This window comes from Petaurus breviceps, unplaced genomic scaffold (assembly GCF_028583685.1).
Source record: "Petaurus breviceps papuanus isolate PSGF00001 unplaced genomic scaffold, PetGlider_PUasm1.0 66, whole genome shotgun sequence".
Classification (NCBI taxonomy): Eukaryota; Metazoa; Chordata; class Mammalia; order Diprotodontia; family Petauridae; genus Petaurus; species Petaurus breviceps.
In genome coordinates, this window is record NW_027186442.1 from 5,525,423 (window position 1) to 5,543,291 (window position 17,869).

The 17,869-nt window shown below is 40.7% G+C and overlaps 1 protein-coding gene across 4 annotated transcripts in view; it reads right to left on the minus strand.

Moving 5' to 3' along the window:
- Nucleotides 1–168: 168 nt before the first annotated feature.
- LOC138173882 (coiled-coil domain-containing protein 85C-like) overlaps nt 169–17,869 on the minus strand; it is a 190,416-nt gene continuing 172,715 nt past the window's right edge. For 2 of the 4 annotated variants that reach the window (XM_069103959.1, XM_069103958.1), the window contains exons 4-6: nt 11,394–11,489; nt 9,171–9,269; nt 169–5,406 (exon numbers count right to left, since the gene is read on the minus strand). In XM_069103959.1, the coding sequence (XP_068960060.1) occupies nt 5,317–5,406; nt 9,171–9,269; nt 11,394–11,489 (285 nt within the window). In that variant the 3' untranslated portion in view covers nt 169–5,316. The remainder of the gene's footprint in view (nt 5,407–9,170; nt 9,270–11,393; nt 11,490–17,869) is intronic. The other 2 variants (XM_069103961.1, XM_069103962.1) reach the window with 2 other exon arrangements.

Sequence of the window (17,869 nt, forward strand, 5' to 3'; positions counted from 1 at the left end):
TAATGGATCACCCTGGAAAGCTGTGTTTGCCTCCCAGAAGGATCTTTAGGCATATGTGGGGGAGATGTATGGGGAAGGGGACTCCCGATACCTGCTCAGGTGCAGGCAGGGGCAGTTTAGAACTAACAGTGGGGCCAGTCTTAATCACAAAGTTGGGAGTCATCACAGCTTGCTTACAAAGAAGTTTATTTCTTTTAACTGCAAGTATACACTATCACAATCATATCTCTGACTTCATTTTACTAAAATATTTCAAATCAATGTTTTTAACCACACATTATCCAAAAAAATCTATTTTCCTCCCAAGAAAATCAAAGTGGCTTCAATGAAAGGTAAAAATTCGTGCTAAAGTCTAAAGGGCTTTTTGCTCTGTACACAAACATCAGGAACGTACTTGTTCCAGTTCTCATATAAATCACAGTCTACGGAAAAGGGAGTGGGGGGAAGGGGTAGGTGGGGCACTGTCGGGTCACAGGCTATACAGAAATCATACACTTTCCAGCAGATTTCCACAGAGCAGCACAAAGAGACATGCCCCGCTTTATGAAAAATACACAATTTTACCACTTTGTAGTCACACACTTTGTTTCTTTAAAAGATCAGTAGTATTATTCTTGCCCTCCCCTGTTCAAAAAAGATGAAAGGTCACTTTCCTTTTATTTAAACACTGACAATGCTAATGACATTTGAATTAAAATGTGCCTTATGCTCAATGGGTTTGGATTCTGAGGTACAATGGTCACCCCAGCACAGCTTCGTAGTAAACACTGTAGTACAGCTGTTTTAATGAAACTTCAAATGTGCTGTTCATTTGCTCTGGAAGACAGCCAAGATTTAGGCTTAAGGATTCTTAACTTAGCATTCAGGTGTTTCCATATCTAGATAAGACTATACCACTGTAAACTTTGGTAGAGGTATATCTTACTAGGTACTTCTCATTAAAGTTTCCTGTGTCCCCCAAATAAAAAAACTCAAAAGTCCATAGAGAAAACACTAGCCTCTATTTCACTTGGGAACATTATTGGGTGCCATCTTCAACCTGGAAGCTATCAGTTTCTGATTTTGGCTCTGGCAGAGAAATACAAATTAACTAAAATTATTTACATACTAAGGTACTGCCAAAAAGTCAGGTGTGGTTCTATGGAAAATTGCTTCATACCTTATACCAGTTTGGAAGCAGGTGTTAGTAAAAAAGTCTGACATCTAAAAGACACTTGCAAAGGTCACTCTACTATTCATTTTTGGATTTATGGGTCAAATCGGTGTTGGTAATTGCTTCTTTGTGGAGTTGTCTTAGCCAATGCATTTCCAAATAGACATAAAAAATGTCTGTTGTCTCTTTTTGTCATCTCATTTACAGGTCTGTAGCGTTAAGCAAAAAACTGAACATTATTAGAAGGGGCCACCCATGCAATGAAGGGATCTCTTCAAGGCCTCTATGTTCAGAAATTCTTGCTTATAATGATATGATATCTGCCTCCCTGTACTTTGACAACTATTACAAAAATGTATTTCATGCTTGCAAACTCTTATTTGCATCTCAAGATTGAATTGATAGAGTAAGTCATTACCACTCAAAAGCTCCAGGATGATTGAGAGAAGTCAGCAGCAGTGTCATACTAATGAGGTAAATCACTGAGCATGTATTCCATGAACAAATGAAGGTTTGGATTCATCATTTTTAAAATGTGAACTTTTTAAAGAGTATAGGAACTGGACCTATGATTTCTTTGGTATAGGAAACTCCCTCTACCAACTTAAGACTTCTCTGCAACTTTTATAGCCTTAGAAAATTGCCTAGAGCAATGGGAAGTTAAGGGGTTTGTCCAGGATTACATCTTGCTGGCTTTAACGGCAAATCCAACTACTATGCCATGCTGCCTCAATTTTTAAGGAAGGGAATTCAAATCACCATATGTCAGAAGGGAAAAGTGACTCAGGAGAGTATTTCCTCTTTACCTTAAGTAAACTAACAAAAGGAGACAGAAAAAGAAGCCAAGAGGGCAAGAAAATTGATAATGTCACATGTCCACCTACAATTTATTGGAAATGACATTGTGACCTCAAAAACACTGATAGACTATCAGTAAATCAGGACTTCAGATTTAGAAATGCAGGATGTTAGAGCTGAGAGACAGTCCAATTCCCCTTGTTCAGATGAGGAAACTGAGTTGACATGACTAAATTTTAACATTTTCTACCTTCCAGAATAGTAATGTTTCTCACTTTGCAGAACCTTCAATTTTGCAAAATCCTTTTATGTCTCACTTGATTCTTGTGACACCTACGTGGCAGCCTGATTTTTTCATGAGGAAATAGCCCTAAAAAGAAGTAACTTTGCTAAAGCCATGTAATAAATGAGGGAAGGCTAAAACACAGGTTTATGGGATTCCCAGTTCAGTGCACTTTTCACTAAACCTCACTAGAGGGTCAGGTTTGATATCCCAATAGTTAAGTGCTGGTTTGTCTATCCAGTCCCTTCTTGGGCAGTGCCTTAATTCTCTGACTTTGGAAAATCCTTCCTGGTTGCTAGTCAGCTCAGGTCAGCTCTAGCTCTGCTTACACATCCATGAATTTCTATTTACTGAGTAAAAGAATTGGAAATAGTGCAAGAAGAGCCCATATGCAGCCCCAGTTAAGGTGCTGAGAGGGAGGGCTTCCAGGTACCCTCTGGATCTCTAAATGGAGGCTTGGAGGGAACTGGTTCCAAATGAAACTCATTCCTAATTAAAAGGTCAAGAATAAGCCATTCCAGACTAAACTTATTTCTGTTTTTCAACATAAGTTATTAAATGATAGATTGGGAAAATATACAGTTTTCCTAGACTTTAGAAAGCAATATAAAGTATCTCTGGAGAAATGTTGAATAGATGCTAGTACAATTGACTCAGAACTGGATAAGTGGTTCATAGTCAGTGTGTTATTAATAGTTCCACATGAACTTCATAAGGTCTGTGGGAGTGCTTCAGGGATATTTGCTTGGACTAGGAAGTTTTTATGAAAGATTTAGATAAATGAAAAGATGGCATCCTTAGCACCTTTGCAAGTCAAGCACAGTAGACTCAACAAAGTATTGATAGGTTAGAAAATCGGGCTGAATCTAACAAGATGCTATTTATTAATGATAAATGTAAAGGCTTACACAAGTTCCTCAAAGTCACAAATACAAGACAGGGTTAGACAGCAGTTCATCAGAAAAGGTCTGGGGATTTTATTGAAATCCAAGCTCAATATGAGTTGACAGTATATGGCAGCCAAAAAAAGCTGTTTTCTTGGCCTGAGTATTAAGAGAGGCATAGCTTTTATGGGAATAAAGTGATAATTTCTTTGTATTTGACCCTTGTTAGACCATACCTGAAGAATGGTGTTCAGTTCTGTTTACTACATTTGAGAAAGGACATGGATAAACTGGGAAGGAGGAGTGGAGGGAAGGAGGCAACTAGAATGGTACAAATCCTTATGTCCATTCCATATGAGGATGTGTCTAAGGGGCTGGGAGAGGAGATATGTTATGACAGCTGCCTTCAAATACTTGAAAGGTTATATAATGTAGAAGAGAAATTAGATTCGTTATGTTTGGCCACAGAGAACGTTACTAGGAGCAACGTGTAGAAATTACAAATAGAGGTAATTTAGGCTCGACATGAGGGGGAAACTTCCTAATAATTAGGGCTATCTGCTTGCCCCAAAGTGGATATGGGTTGCCTTAGGAATCAGTGTGTTCCCTCCCCCTCCCCCCTTACTGGAGGTCTTTAAGCAAAGGCGAAATGACCATTCATCAGGTGGTGAGGATGGATGGTTTCTCAGATATGGGTTGGACTAGATGGCAATTCCAACTCTAAAATCTTAACGTAATTGTGTGTGTGTGTGTATGTGTGTGTGTGTGTAAGCAGAGGATACTTTCTGAAATGACAATGTCTGCTTTCTGCAGATTTCTTTTTTTCCCCTTCTTTCAATTAAATTGGACTAAAACATACCTGAATTGGAAAGAGGGCAACCTATATTGCAAGATCATCAAGAAACCTAGCAAGGAGCAATTCCATGGAAGAAATAAAAACCCTTGAGATTTTATAAACATCCCAAGACCCACTGATAAGAAATTCCCTAGATTCTCAAAGTCTTACGTCAGCAGCATACAAGACTTGCCCAGTTCTTTCAAGCTAGAAAAGCTTTCAAAAGGGCCCAACAAAGGAATTTTATTTCATTTGAAGATCATCCACTTTCTGGAGAGACTCATCACCAGGAACAAAGCACAGTAAACGAAAGAATTCCTGTGGTGGAAAGTGAAGGAAGGAGAAAATGTACACTTATAAAATCCTAGGAGATCTGAAGTTCTCAACCAAGACTTGGTAGGGAGATAAAGTAAGCTATAGAAAAAGGGCAGACTCATCTTTGTCTTTGAATTAACTAATACTAATGGACAGCTGTGGACCAGCTCCCCAGTGTTTTCACAGAGCACTCCAGGCCCTTATGGGAGGGGTTGTTTACTTGCCTACCAAGACTCAACCAGAATTCAAAGGAAACTTCACCTGGAAAAAGGACTTGGTCTATGAAAAGGAAGCTGGTAGATTGTGGGGAATGGCTACCAGTGAGATACTCTGTCAGATTTATCAAGACATAAATGTTAAGCATGAACTCATGTTCTGATGCATGATATCATGAGGAAAGTTATTCACATGAGGACAAAAACAACACATGGTAGCCTTTGTTCTGGGCTAAGTAAACGAACAAAAGAAGTCCAGCATCTCACTAGGCTCTTTCTGGGATGGATTAAGTATGAGACAGGATGAGATGAATCTTCAGACATCTCAAGGGTCTTTTTTCCCCTAGTGCATAAACTAGGCTTATCAGAAATTGCCCCCCCCCATACTACCATGACCCCAAAAACTATATGGCTGACAACCTCAGAAAAGGAAAGTGGAATTCTGGGCTGAGTTTTGAACAACCCAACCAGGAACTTGAACCGCATTCTAACTCACTCTTGAAAAAGCCATTTCAGTAGCAAAGATGGGAAAAGCTGTAGGTGAGAGGGGCTCCACTGGGTCGCTCAAAATTCTCCAACTGGGTATTTCTGAAACAGGATGATCAGAACTCCATTTGCAGTATATGGAAAATGATTGCTTCCCCAGTGAAGAGCCATCCCAGGACCTCAAGAGTACCCTAGGTCAAAGCTGCCATATTTACAAAGAACACCACAAAAATAATTCTGGCAGCCAGAGAATGAGAGGTCCCTCCCTCTTGTGCATCTCCCATTGTCCCATTCTTAAGAAGTCATTCCCCTATACACACTCGTCCCCAGTCTTCAGAGTAAAGCTCCTACAAGGGCCCCTTGAACTGGTTTCCTGAAAGGTGCTGTCGGATGGAAGGTTTGGAACTTGCTGCATCTCCAAGCTTTCTCCATACAACCTGTGGGAGACAGAGACAAGTCTATGAATAAAGGCCCATGCCTACCGACCTAGTGCAACCTGCTATTTGGTGGTCCAAAACCACCATAGTTGCTTTCTTATTCGTTGACCACACAATCACTAGCATAGCTTCCTAACTACCTAGTATTGCTTTTTTGTATGTAATACAATCACTTGTACTGTTTTCTGTCTCATATAGTAATGGAATAGCAGAGCTGTAAAAAAAAAAAAAACCCTTGGAGATCATCGAAGTCTGGCTCCCTTGTTTTAAAGAGGAGAAAGCTGAACTCCAGAGAGAGGAACTTGCCCAGGTGATGCAGAGTGAGGACTTGAATTGGGGATGGGGGGCCCACAGTGCAACTAGTCTTAGTCCTCATCTTTTCATATTGCTTTAATAAGATTTAGCAGAGGATGTTAGAATAAGAAGGAGCCTTAAGAACCCTGGTCCTCTGTCCTCCCCCTTCATTTTTTCAGATGGGGAAACTGAGGCCTGGAGAAGGAATATAACTTTATGGTCTTATTCATCTCAAAATTCTATGATTTTGTGTCTCTCAGAAGACATCCCCCCACCCCAGACATGGGCACTTAGCAATTGGCCTTCTGCTGATGGTTGCTAATTTCCACATTCTGAGTTGAGGTCTCTGCCTGTACTGTTAGCAAAGGTCACTAGATGGCAACACTGGTCCAAAATTCAAACTAAGGAAACTTTCTGGCTTTACTAATTCTAAGCCTAGAAATCAATCTGGCTAAGGAAAATGCAACCACAGGCTGAGGATGATGTTTTTTGGGACGGTTCTGGGGGAAAGTGGAGATGAATGGGCAAGGAGAAGCTGATACACTCAGCAGAAGCAGACACCAAGGTCTCCCTCCAGGTCTAGGCATCCACTAGTCAAATCTTTAGGGATGAAGCCCAGTATTATTTCGCTACATCTGGGTTACCGGGGAGGCCTCCTCCTTAAATATCAATTCCTCTGGATGATTGTCCTCAGACAAGGAGACAGTAGGATCAAAAGATCAAAACAATCAACAGGTTGGTGGAGTAGAATGAGCTCAAGACTAGCAGTCAGATTCAAATATCCAAATACAAATTTCCTGCCTCCTCTACTAATTCCCTGTGTGATTTTGGACAAGTCACTTTCCTGTTCTCCTCAGTTTCCCCTAAATAATCAAAATTTGTAAAGCACTTTAGAATTTACAGAGCATTAATATTCATTATTATCTCCTCTGGTCCTCACAATAATCCTGAGAGGGAAATGCAGTAGTGATTATTATCCTCATTTTTCAGATGAAGGAATTGAGACTCAAAGGGTTAAAACAGTCCCCTAAGTTAGAGGTGAGCCTCAAACCCAAGTCTTTTGGTCTTCAAGGCAAGGGATCTCTTAATAATATACTTTACTCTAATTCCCTCTTTCCCTCTATGGACCCCTCAATTCACCCCACGAGGACAGGTAGACAGAATAAGAGAATGTTTGTTTATAAGTTCCCAGGAGCAGGAAACACAGAATGTTAGAGCCAAAAGAAAATGGAAACCATCTACTTCCAGTCTCATCATTTTCCAGATGAGGAAAGTGAAAGGGATTTCCTCAAGGTCACATCACTCTAAACTTATGCCTATACAGCTTTGCACAAACTTGCGGAAAATTAAACCAGAATACTCCTTGGGGGTGCAGATGTTGGTATTATGACAGTCACTGTGAGCAGTGGCCACACTTACTATTATGCACAGAAAGGCACTACCTGATAAAAGCTCACTGGACTTGGGAGTCTGGAGACCTAAGCGTCCATCTTAGTTCTACCATTTACTATGTGGCCTTGGGTAAGTCACTTAAATTCTAGGCCTCTGTAAAACAGAGGCAATGATCCTCATGCTACTGACCTCATCAGTCTGCTTTAAGATAAGAATGAATATTCATAAAGGTCTTTATAAACTAGAAAACACAATTCAAGGTTAGCTAGGTGGTGCAATAATGTATAACATGCCAGGCCTGGAGTCAGGAGGACCCAAGTTTAAATATATCCTCAGGCGCTTACTTGCTGTGTGACCCTGGGTAAGTCACTTAATCCTCTGACTCCGTTTCCTCATCTGTAAAATGACCTGGAGAAGGAAATGGCAAACCACTCTAGAATCTTTGCAAAGAAAACCCCAAATAGGGTCAGGAAGAGTCAGACATGAATAAAAACAATTAACAACGACAATAAAGCACTATACAAATGAAAGTTGTTTCAAATGAGGAAACTGGCCTAGAAAGGTGAAATGTTTTGCCCTGGGTCACAGAGCCTAAGATATGTGGAATTCCAAGAACACAAAGTCCCTATTCTAGGCATTGGTCAGGAGAGGGCAGCACTTACCTTGCTACAATAAGCATCTGAGCCCAGGGAGCATATTTATTCAGGTGTTTTTTTTTTTAAGCAAGTTAGGACATTTTCAATTAAAAAAAAAAACAACCTTTAGAAATGGAGATTTGTACCTCCCAGGGTAACACAGTCACTGTGGTCAAAGGCTGGAGATGAACTCAGGTCTTCCTTATTATATCTCATTGCCTCCCTCTAACACTGTACAATATACTTTCCCCTCAAGAAAATGGTGGCTTCCAAATTTCCCCATACAGGCAGATCTTTGGATACATAGTAGGAGCCACAAACCCTGGGACACAGAAACATGCTCCTCCCAAAGACGATGAGACCAATGCTGCCTGTGGGCTCAGGTGACTAAGGGTGAGCAGAGAGCCTACGGGGCAGTACAGGGGTCAGTAGACTACAATGCAGAAGCTAAATTTGGCCCACTATCTGCAAGCTAAGAATGGTTTTTCCATTTTAAAATAAAGTTTGTATTAAAAAAGTGTAAAAAATATTCTTAGCTCCTAGGCCATACAGAAGCAAACAAACGGTCATTTGCCAGCCCTTGTTATAGTGGGAGGAGTTAAGAGATCTGAGTCTGAGCCTACATGTAGGCAAGCCACTTACCCACATCATTGCCCACAAGAAAAAGGCAGTGGGATCATTCAGTCAATGGGTACCTGGGAACCAGTCAGATCTGAATTCTGGCTCTGCCTTCTGTATTAATTCAGAAGCAAGACAGTACAAGGGAAAGAACACTGGCTTTTGAGTCAGAGGACCTGGATTCAAATCATGCCTTTGTCACACACACCTATATGGCCTTGGCAAGTCACTTAATCTCACTGGGCCTAAATCTATAAAATGAAGGAGTTAGACTATTTGGCCTCTCAAATCTCTTCCAGCTCTAAAACAATATACAATCCTATGAACTTGCTGTGCTTTTTGAGAACTGCTGTCACACAACGGTTAGCTTACAGGAAGCACTTGAAATGCGTGTTACCATTATTGTGGGTCCTTAGTTCACTTCTCTGTAAATTGAGACTCTTAATCCAGAAGACAATCTCTAACACCTTTAGCAATGTCAACATCCTAAAACTCTATGAATATTTCCAACCTCCCAGAAAAAAAAATCATTTCTCAATTAACCTTTTACTTGTCAAAACCCATTTGCATTAATTATGAACCTTGCAAGGGAGGCAGAACAAGAATTTTTCATCCCTATATCATTCTTGAGGAAACTGAGGCCCAGAGTGGTCAGGTGACTTGTCCACAACTGGCAGATGACAGAACTGGGACTGAAAGGCAGGTTTCCCCCATCCTGCCTTTCACATTAAGACATGTCCAAGTGCCCTTTGGTCCATTCTAGAGAGTAGGGCAAGAGCCATGAGAACAATTTCTCCAAGACCCCATAGAATTTAAGGTCATTACATTGCACATTTCACGGACGATTGCTTTCTCCTTTTCGCTCAGGTCTTCCTCATAACTGTCCTGTATCTGCCTGTCCAGGTTTTCATGAACTTCCAAGACCTAGAGGCAAATGAATGCACAAGGGTTATTAGCGAATAGTTTTTTCCTCCAGTAGAGGTTTACACTTAGACTGGTTTAAACTCAGTCTTCCAGCCCTGGATTTTGACACAACTGCTAGATAAGCTGAAAATATCTTTCTTCCCTCCTTGTGTCATAATTAGATATATGAGCCCTTAAGGATTGAGTGATCTGTATTTGAAGGACACATAGTAATGTTCAGTCACTGTTCTTTGACCAGCTGTAATCCAGAATTCACCATGAGACAACATTTTTTTCAATATAAAGTCTAAGCTTGCTAATCTAGCATTCAAGACCCTTCTGATGCTCACACCCTACTTTCCCTTCATATCCCATCTACACTTGCTGCTCAACATTTAAACACTGATCTGTTCTAAGAAAAGAGATCTTTTAGTCTCCACCACTTGTTAGGTATATGACCAGGGGCAAGTGATTTCTCTTCTTATGGGTCTGTCTTAATCATGTATCAAATGAGGGGGTAGGAATTGATGATTCCTAAGATTTCTTCTCTAATATACATTTTACATAATATACATTTCATAATACACATACATTTCATAATATACATTTATGTGATATACATTTCAGCTCTAATATACATTTTATGACTCTTCAGCCCTTTCTGGTTTTGACATTCTGTGATTTATGATTCCAATGGCCACTACTGTTTATATAACACCTGTACATTTCCAAATTGACTTTGGGTTCTTATGAGGGAGGCTTTTTGGAACCTTAAAAGACCACATAAAGGTGAGTCATCAATATTATCAATATTCTCATTGCTTTGCATAATTTTCCTGTGAGGAAGGGGAGGAGGCACTTCTGTCTTCCTGTTAAATGATTTGTCCAGAGTTGTAGAGTGGAAGAACCAGCTCTGGGAATAGGATCCCCAGCCTACTCCTTCCAGGAGGCTACATTGCTACCTATGTTCTGGAACTACAGAAAGATGGCATAAAGGAAGAGAGCACAAAAAAAAAAGTCCTACTCTTAAAAGCTCTGACACTGTTATCTAAAGCTCTTTTAGAAAATCCATTCTGAGCAAATATGTGTGTGTATGCACATGTATATATGTGTGTGTTTACATATCATATTAAAATTATATGAGTAATATAAAACATTATATTACATGTGCGTATATATACCTATTTGGACATACATATATGAATGTGTGTATGTATGGATGGATATGTGTATACACACACACACATATATATTTATATCTATATACACACACACATACATATATGCATAACAACCAAAGGTAGACTCTTAGGTTCCTCATAGGTTTGGAGGTAGTCCCATCTGGAAGCAAGGAAATGGGACTCAAAGAATATTACATCCAAGACTTTTAAAAATCTGTTTCCATTATTATCATTACACACACAAGTGCACTCACACATGCACACACAAATACACATTCTGTTTCTTCATTTCTTCTCCACCCCACCTCCCATCCCCACAAAAATAAAAAAAGGACAAGAAATTTTTCAAGGGATGAAAAATCAAAAAAAGTTACACATTCAGACAGTCAGTGGCACATCAGGAACATAGTCCTAGGCAACTGTGGTCTAGGGTGCCCTCTGAGTCTGTATGTATATGTAATGGTAAGGGAATTTGAAGATTTTCCCTGCCCTTTAATGGGCCTCACTTGGAGCCCAACAAGAGAAATTCGCTTAGGGGAAGCTTGTTTTTCAGGAAGGCCCACACCTTTTGTTACTTTGTAATTAGGCAGTGGGTCATGAAGGTTGCAATGTCCCTAAGCCCAGATGTTGGTGCTTCTCTCTCTGTTAACTATGTATGTATGTAATGGTCAGACAGCTAGAAGGTCTCTTGAGTGGTGTTATTTTCTCTGTATTTTTTTGTCGGCTTTGAAATTTCTGTTTGTATTTTCTCTGAGGTTCAGGGTGCTGAATTTTCCCCTGAATTAGTAAATGATATATATGTTTGATCAAACTAAGACTGTTAACCCTTTTTGAGTTGTTTTCCTTTAAAAAAGCAGACCAAAGAACCTGTGCTAGCAGCCATCCTGGGTATGCAAGGGGGCTTGCTGCTACACTGTACAGCAGAGAGAGGGGTAGGAGTGGAGAAAGGGACACAGAGACGTACCTTCATGGCATGCACTACTGCCTCAGGTTTCTGTCCCATGGGGACATAGCCCACTGCTGGGGAGGAAGAAAGCTCGGCTGTCATGTGAGCAGGACCCTGTGGAGAAGTAATTATACCTTTTAGCTTGGCTTTGATTTCTCAGTGCAAGTTTGAATTATCCACATGTCTCTGCTGGGCAGTATGGAACCCAAGACTGTCAGGTCAAGGAAACCATTATGGAGACTTGGACCCTGAGAACTGGAAGAGGTCTTAGAATCACAGAATCCTATAGTGAGAGCTATTAATTGAAGATGTTACCAACAGGATTCATGACATGGGTAAGTAAAGGTTGGACTAGATGACCTCTGTGGACTATCCAACTCTAGTTCTATGATTCTTGGATAATGTAAGAGTTGGATGGGACCTTAGAATCATCAAACCAGAAATTGTCAAAACCAGGAGGGACCTCACAATCATGGAATGTCAGACGTAAGAAGAGCCTTAGAGATCAGCTATTCATAAGATCAAGACATCATGATCTTATGAGGTAGAAGGAACCTTGGAACCCAATGCGCCATCAGTATGTGATTCTGTGTGGTTATGGGCAGGAAGAAGATGGGGGTTAGGACCACAGCAGAAGCTCTAATGAGAAGCCGGGACAACTGAAGTCCAAAGAGAATCTCTAAGACTTTAGCCTGAATTTCACTCCCTTCAACTGTCTCCTTTATAAAAGGGGGGAGGTTGAATCATAAGTATTCTAAAAGCTTTTCTAGTTCTAATATCTCTCCTTTCTTTGTTCCTGAAACATCTTTCCCAAGTGATGTTGCCACAGGAAAGCAAAAAAAGACAACCTTTGGCCAAGATGGCTACCTAAACAGAGTCCAACCAGCCCACTCCCCCTACATACCTACTTGAGAAAATTTTTAAATCACACAAGATCTAGTAATAAGCAAGAAAGCCAGTGATAAACTATAGTATGTGTATCCTTCTACCACCACAGGACTGCCCCAAAACAAGCCAGAAACCTAGAGGAAACAGGAAAGGGGGTCACTCAATAGCCAAAGCAGTCATGCTGGCACAGGAAACCACACCGAGGAGCCTCAAAGTGTACCCCAAATGAGCAAAAAGCACACGTAGCCTACAACATTGTGTGGAGAGCAAGGGGCTCCCAGAAAAAGCCCTAAGGTAGAAACCTTGGAAGTTTCAACAAGCTACAGCAACCAATGAGGCATAGCAGCATTTAGACTAATATATCCCAGGCCCAGGGTCTGAGGTTCTCAATACTCTTTCCTGAGAAGTCACAGAGGGACCCTAAGATCTGGCACTTTGAACAAAGATCCAGAAGACGCTAGCCCCAGGAGATTTAAGTTAGCACAGTAACCCAGGTGACCCAGAGCCAATAAGCAGAACCAACCACCCTACCCAAGAGTGCTGTGGGACAGAGGCTAGCTCTGGCACAAAGCCCCAATTCAAGGATTAAATCTAGATACATCAGTAAAAGAAAAAATCCCTTAAATAGTATAAAAATTTACCATAAATCTAGAAATCTCTTCCAAAGGAACTTAGCAACAACTGGGAACAGAAACTCAACAGAAAAATGGATTTTCCACAAGGACTACAAGACTATTTGGAAGAAATGAAGCAAGAGATTTTTAAAAATATGAGTTTGAGGAATGAATTAGAAGAATAAATACTTGGAACAGAAAGTATTCACCTGTACCCAAGTAATACTTTCTGAAAAACAGAATATACTAAACAGAAATTAGTGAATAATTCCATGAGATAAATAATGTTAGAACAAATATGATTGTAAAACTGAAAAAGTAAACTGAGATTAAAAAAACAAGTTAGAAATAAATGTAGAAAATAAAAGAAATAAAAATAAAGAGAAAGAATTTAAGGCACTGGACTTCCTAAGTAAAAAAAAAAAAAAGGCCTGGACATTGTATCTCAAGAAATCTAAGTGAAAACTTCCTAGATCTATTAGAACAAGAATGCAAAGTAAAAATAAAAGCATCAAAGTGTACCCCACTTTGAAAGTCACTTCCTGAAAGAAATCCCAAAAGAAAAAGTCCCAGGAATGTCACAGACAAAATCTAGTCCTTCCAAATACTGAAAAATAGTACTGAAAATACTGGGAAAAAATGCTGAAAGAAGCAGTTCAAGGACCTAGGAACCAGTCAGGATCCTTCTACTATAAATGAGGAGAGATCTTGGAATATATTTCAAAAGGCAAAAGAGATAGGTCTGTCACCAAGAGTAATTTACCCCTCAAAGCCACAGACAATCTTTCAGAGAGAAAAATGGCCATTTACTGAAATAAGATACTTTCAAACATTTCTGATCAAAAAAAGAAAGAAAAAACCCAACCCAGAACTGAGCAGGAACTTGAAAATACACACTCAAGAGTCCAGAGAAACCTAATAACAGTAAATTCATTTGAGCAATTCTCCAAAGGATACTGAGGAAATTAAATAAGAAAATGGAATGACTGAGGGGCAGATTGTTCTGTTCTAAGGGTTCTAAAAAGAGGAATGTGATGGAAGATGATGAGGAATACACTGGAATAGAAAAGAGGAAAGAGAAAGAACTTGCTATTTCTCCTAATCGGAGTACATGATAACAGCAAGCAAATATGGAGGGAAGGTTTGGAGAGGTGGGCATCAGATGAACCTCTTACCTGAAATGGACAAAGGAGAATGTCTCCTCTCCCCCCCCCCACACACACACACACACGCACACATGCACACATAGTGAGAGACACATTAACACAATAGGGGAACAAGCAGGGAAAGGGAAAGGTGAAGAGGGAAGATAATACCAGGCAGGAAATAAGAACAAACAAAACAAACTTCCTCATCCTCAAGTGGCGACTAAAGGAGGGGTGGCAGATCAAAGAGCCAGACTTGTAGAGATGCCTTAGTTTTTTTCTTAAGATAATTGGGAATGGCTAAACAAAATGTGGTATCCAAACATAAGAAATTACAACAGATCAGGGAATCTTGGGAACTCTAAACTAAGGCAGAGTGAAAGGTGGCAAAATCAAAGGAATAATTTGAAGGACAGCTACAAAGCAAATAAAAACAATTTTGAAAGACCTAGAAAAGCGCAAGGATCAACCAGATGGCTAGAGGGCCTATGGTGAAGCACATTGTTACCCACCTCCTGCTAGAGGGGTGGTGGATACAGGACACAGAAAAAGACAGCCCTTTTATTGATGTGGCCACTGTATCATTGTGTTTGCCCAGTGCTTATCTCCACAAGAATTTATTTAATGCTTATTGTGTGTCTGGCCTTGTGCTAATTACCAGGGATAAAAACAAAAACAAACAGCAATTACAGGATCCAGGCCCTCAAGGAGCTCACATTCTAATGAAGGAGACAACATGCAAATAACCACCTCCCTACAGGACAAAGACAGTTCTCTCTATCAGGACCTAGGCTCCTCAAGCTGAGTTGAACAAGTCTAAGTCCCTGTTGGACAAGTAGAAAAGACTTAAGAGGGGTAGGGATCCAGAGTGAGAAGGAACTTTAGTGGCCTCGTCCAACCTCTCCACGTTTTAGATAGGGAAGCTGAGGCAGGTTAAGTGACTTGACTTACCCAAGGGGTTACCCAGATAATAAACAGCAGCAGAATCAAGATTCAAACTCAAGTTCAGTATTTTTTTACTTTTTCACTAACCTTTCCTCAAGCAATGACCTATTAAATACTTTTAATAAAGGAATCATATGGCTTCCCTAATCCTCATCTCCAGGCAAAACATCCCCAATTCCTTTGACCGATTTTCACATGGCCCAAGTTACAGCCTCCTGCCCAGCATCCTACATGAAACCATTCCATCATTTGTCCCTACCCAGACTCAGCTTATGACGATGTGTCCACAACTCCGCTTCTTTTACTCCCATCCTGGACAAACTCCTTTATGGAGCTGCATGATTGCATGCTTCCAGGAGTCATTTCCTCTCATATCAAGCTAGCCTGAATCCTGCTCCTAGCTCCTCAGGGGAGAACAGTGAGAAGTAAAGCAAGGATAACTGCCACTCAGACCAACTTTCTTCCCCCACCCCCACCCCCCGAAGAAGAGGATGGACAAGTCAAACACAGTTTTGTCCGAGGAGTCAAGCAAGGACACTGTCCACATCATTCCAGGACTGCAAGAGAGCAGTTCATGACAAGAAACTTAAGCTGAAGTTTGTTGAAGATCCTAGAATTCACTCTCCCTGACACAAACCACATTCTGGTTCTGCAAACTGCCCGTTCCAGCTGGAAGCACCAAGCTGGGAAACTAAGAAGAATCCCAGCTCCATCCCCTATTGGAGTAGGTCATTTCTTCCTTCTGGGCCTCAGTGTCTCCTCAGTCAAATGGGATGATCAAACCTACGCTGTCATTTGTAAAGATCAATTGGGGATAACAGATTAGAAAGTTCTTGGAAAACTAGAAAATGATGTAAAGTCATGTCCAACTGTTCGTGACCCCATCTGGGATTTTCTTGGAAAGGTTACTGGAGTGGTTTGTCATTTCCTTCTCCAGATCATTTTATAGGCAAACAAGGATAAGTGACTTGCCCAGAGTCACACAGCTAGTAAGTGTCTGAGGCCAAGCTTGAATTCAGGAAGATGAGTCTTCCTGACTCCAGGCCCAGTGCTCTATCCATTGCAATACCTACCTGCCCCTAAGTAATGAAAAGTAATGTAGAAAGGTAAAATCATGGACATACTAGCAGCAGCATTAGTAACAACAATAGTAATGGCATAGAGTGGACCTATGATTTCACTGACATAGAGACATCCCAGAAGAAGAAACTCCCTCTGCTAATGCCAGTCGGCACTTTATAGACAATTTATAGTCCTAGAAAATTTCCTACAGCAAAAGTGTCAAACTCAACCTCTCTCCTAACCTCAATTACATTAAAATGTAATTGAGAATTTTAAAAAAAATAAATAAAAATACAACACAATGTAGATAATTATAATGTGTCAATATGCAGCTGATTCATTTCTATTTGACTTTGATACCACTGGCCCAGAGCACTGAGATGTTATAGGATTTGCCCAGGAACCGACAGTTGTGTCAGGGGAAGAATTTTAACCCAGTCCTTTTGGCTTCTAGGCCTACTCTCTATCTACTGTCTCATGCTGCATCTTCAATATTGTCCTCATCACATTTTCTCATATTCCCATCAGAAAAGCTACTAGGGGCAGCTAGGTAGTCCTGTAGTCAGAACCTGAGTTCAAATCTGGCCTCAGACACTTACTACTTGTATGACCCTGGGCAAGTCCCTTAACCCCATTGCCTCCCAAAATCAAAAGAAAAGAAAAGAAAGGAAAAATTACTGCTTCCTTAAATTTAATGAAAAGGGCTTGCCATTGAGGCCTTCCAAGTACTATTGGGGAGATTGTTCCAACAGCACAAGATTATAATGAAGGTGACCTATGGTTCAGAGGTTAAGGATATCTGTAGCAGACTATCTTTGGGAAAACACTACCCAGAATCCATTTGTCACTTGCAGTCATGCTACCCCTCACCCCGGTCACCTGCCATATGTCACAAGTAGCAGACGGTTTATTTAAATGCATATCCACCCCCACTACCACCAGCCACAGCACCTCCCATCCAAAAGGATGGGAAATCTTTGTCTAGCTCGTCAAAAAACTGAGATCAATTGAAATAAGAAGCTTTCCCCAAAATGGATTTGTAAGTGACATGAAACAGCAAATGTCAATCACAGTTTCTATTTTAGAGACATCACTTAGACTCACAAATGTAAGCTATGGAAGGAACTGTAGAATAATGAAAGTTAGAATCCAGAACAAAAAAAGCTGGAAGGGGCCTTCGGGATCGTCTAATCTAGCCCCTTGTTTATGGATAGGGAAATGAGGGCCCCAAGAACAAGGCCCAAGACTGTACAGAACATTATGACAGATGGTATCTTCCCGTTCTTTCCACTGGTCCTTGTTTCTTGTGATAATTTTCTCCAACTACGCAGCTTAAGCTAAGTGGGCACAGGATGGGAAAAGTCTGCGCCCTCAGTTCTGGGGCTTGGGCCCCTGAGGGTCTAGGCAAGGTGGCCCAGAGTCAGCTCCTTAAATGCACTTGCATTGTTGCCAAAGCAGCTTGTGCCCTTTGGACATTCTGGATGGGGTCTCCATTGTGTGGGGCCACACAAGGCTTTGGAAGTATTGGGTCTGACATTTGTGGAGTACAGGGCATGGAGAAAGGGGAGGCCAGTCTTGGGTTGTGCTGAAAGGAGAAAAAAAAGTTTATCTTCAGTTCCTTACACCTCCGTCCCTTTCAGATAGATAGATAGATAGATAGATAGATAGATAGATAGATAGATAGATAGATAGATAGATAGATAGATAGGTAGGTAGGTAGGTAGGTAGGTAGGTAGGTAGGTAGGTAGGTAGGTAGATAGGTAGATAGGTAGATAGGTAGATAGGTAGATAGGTAGGTAGATAGATAGATAGATAGATAGATAGATAGATAGATAGATAG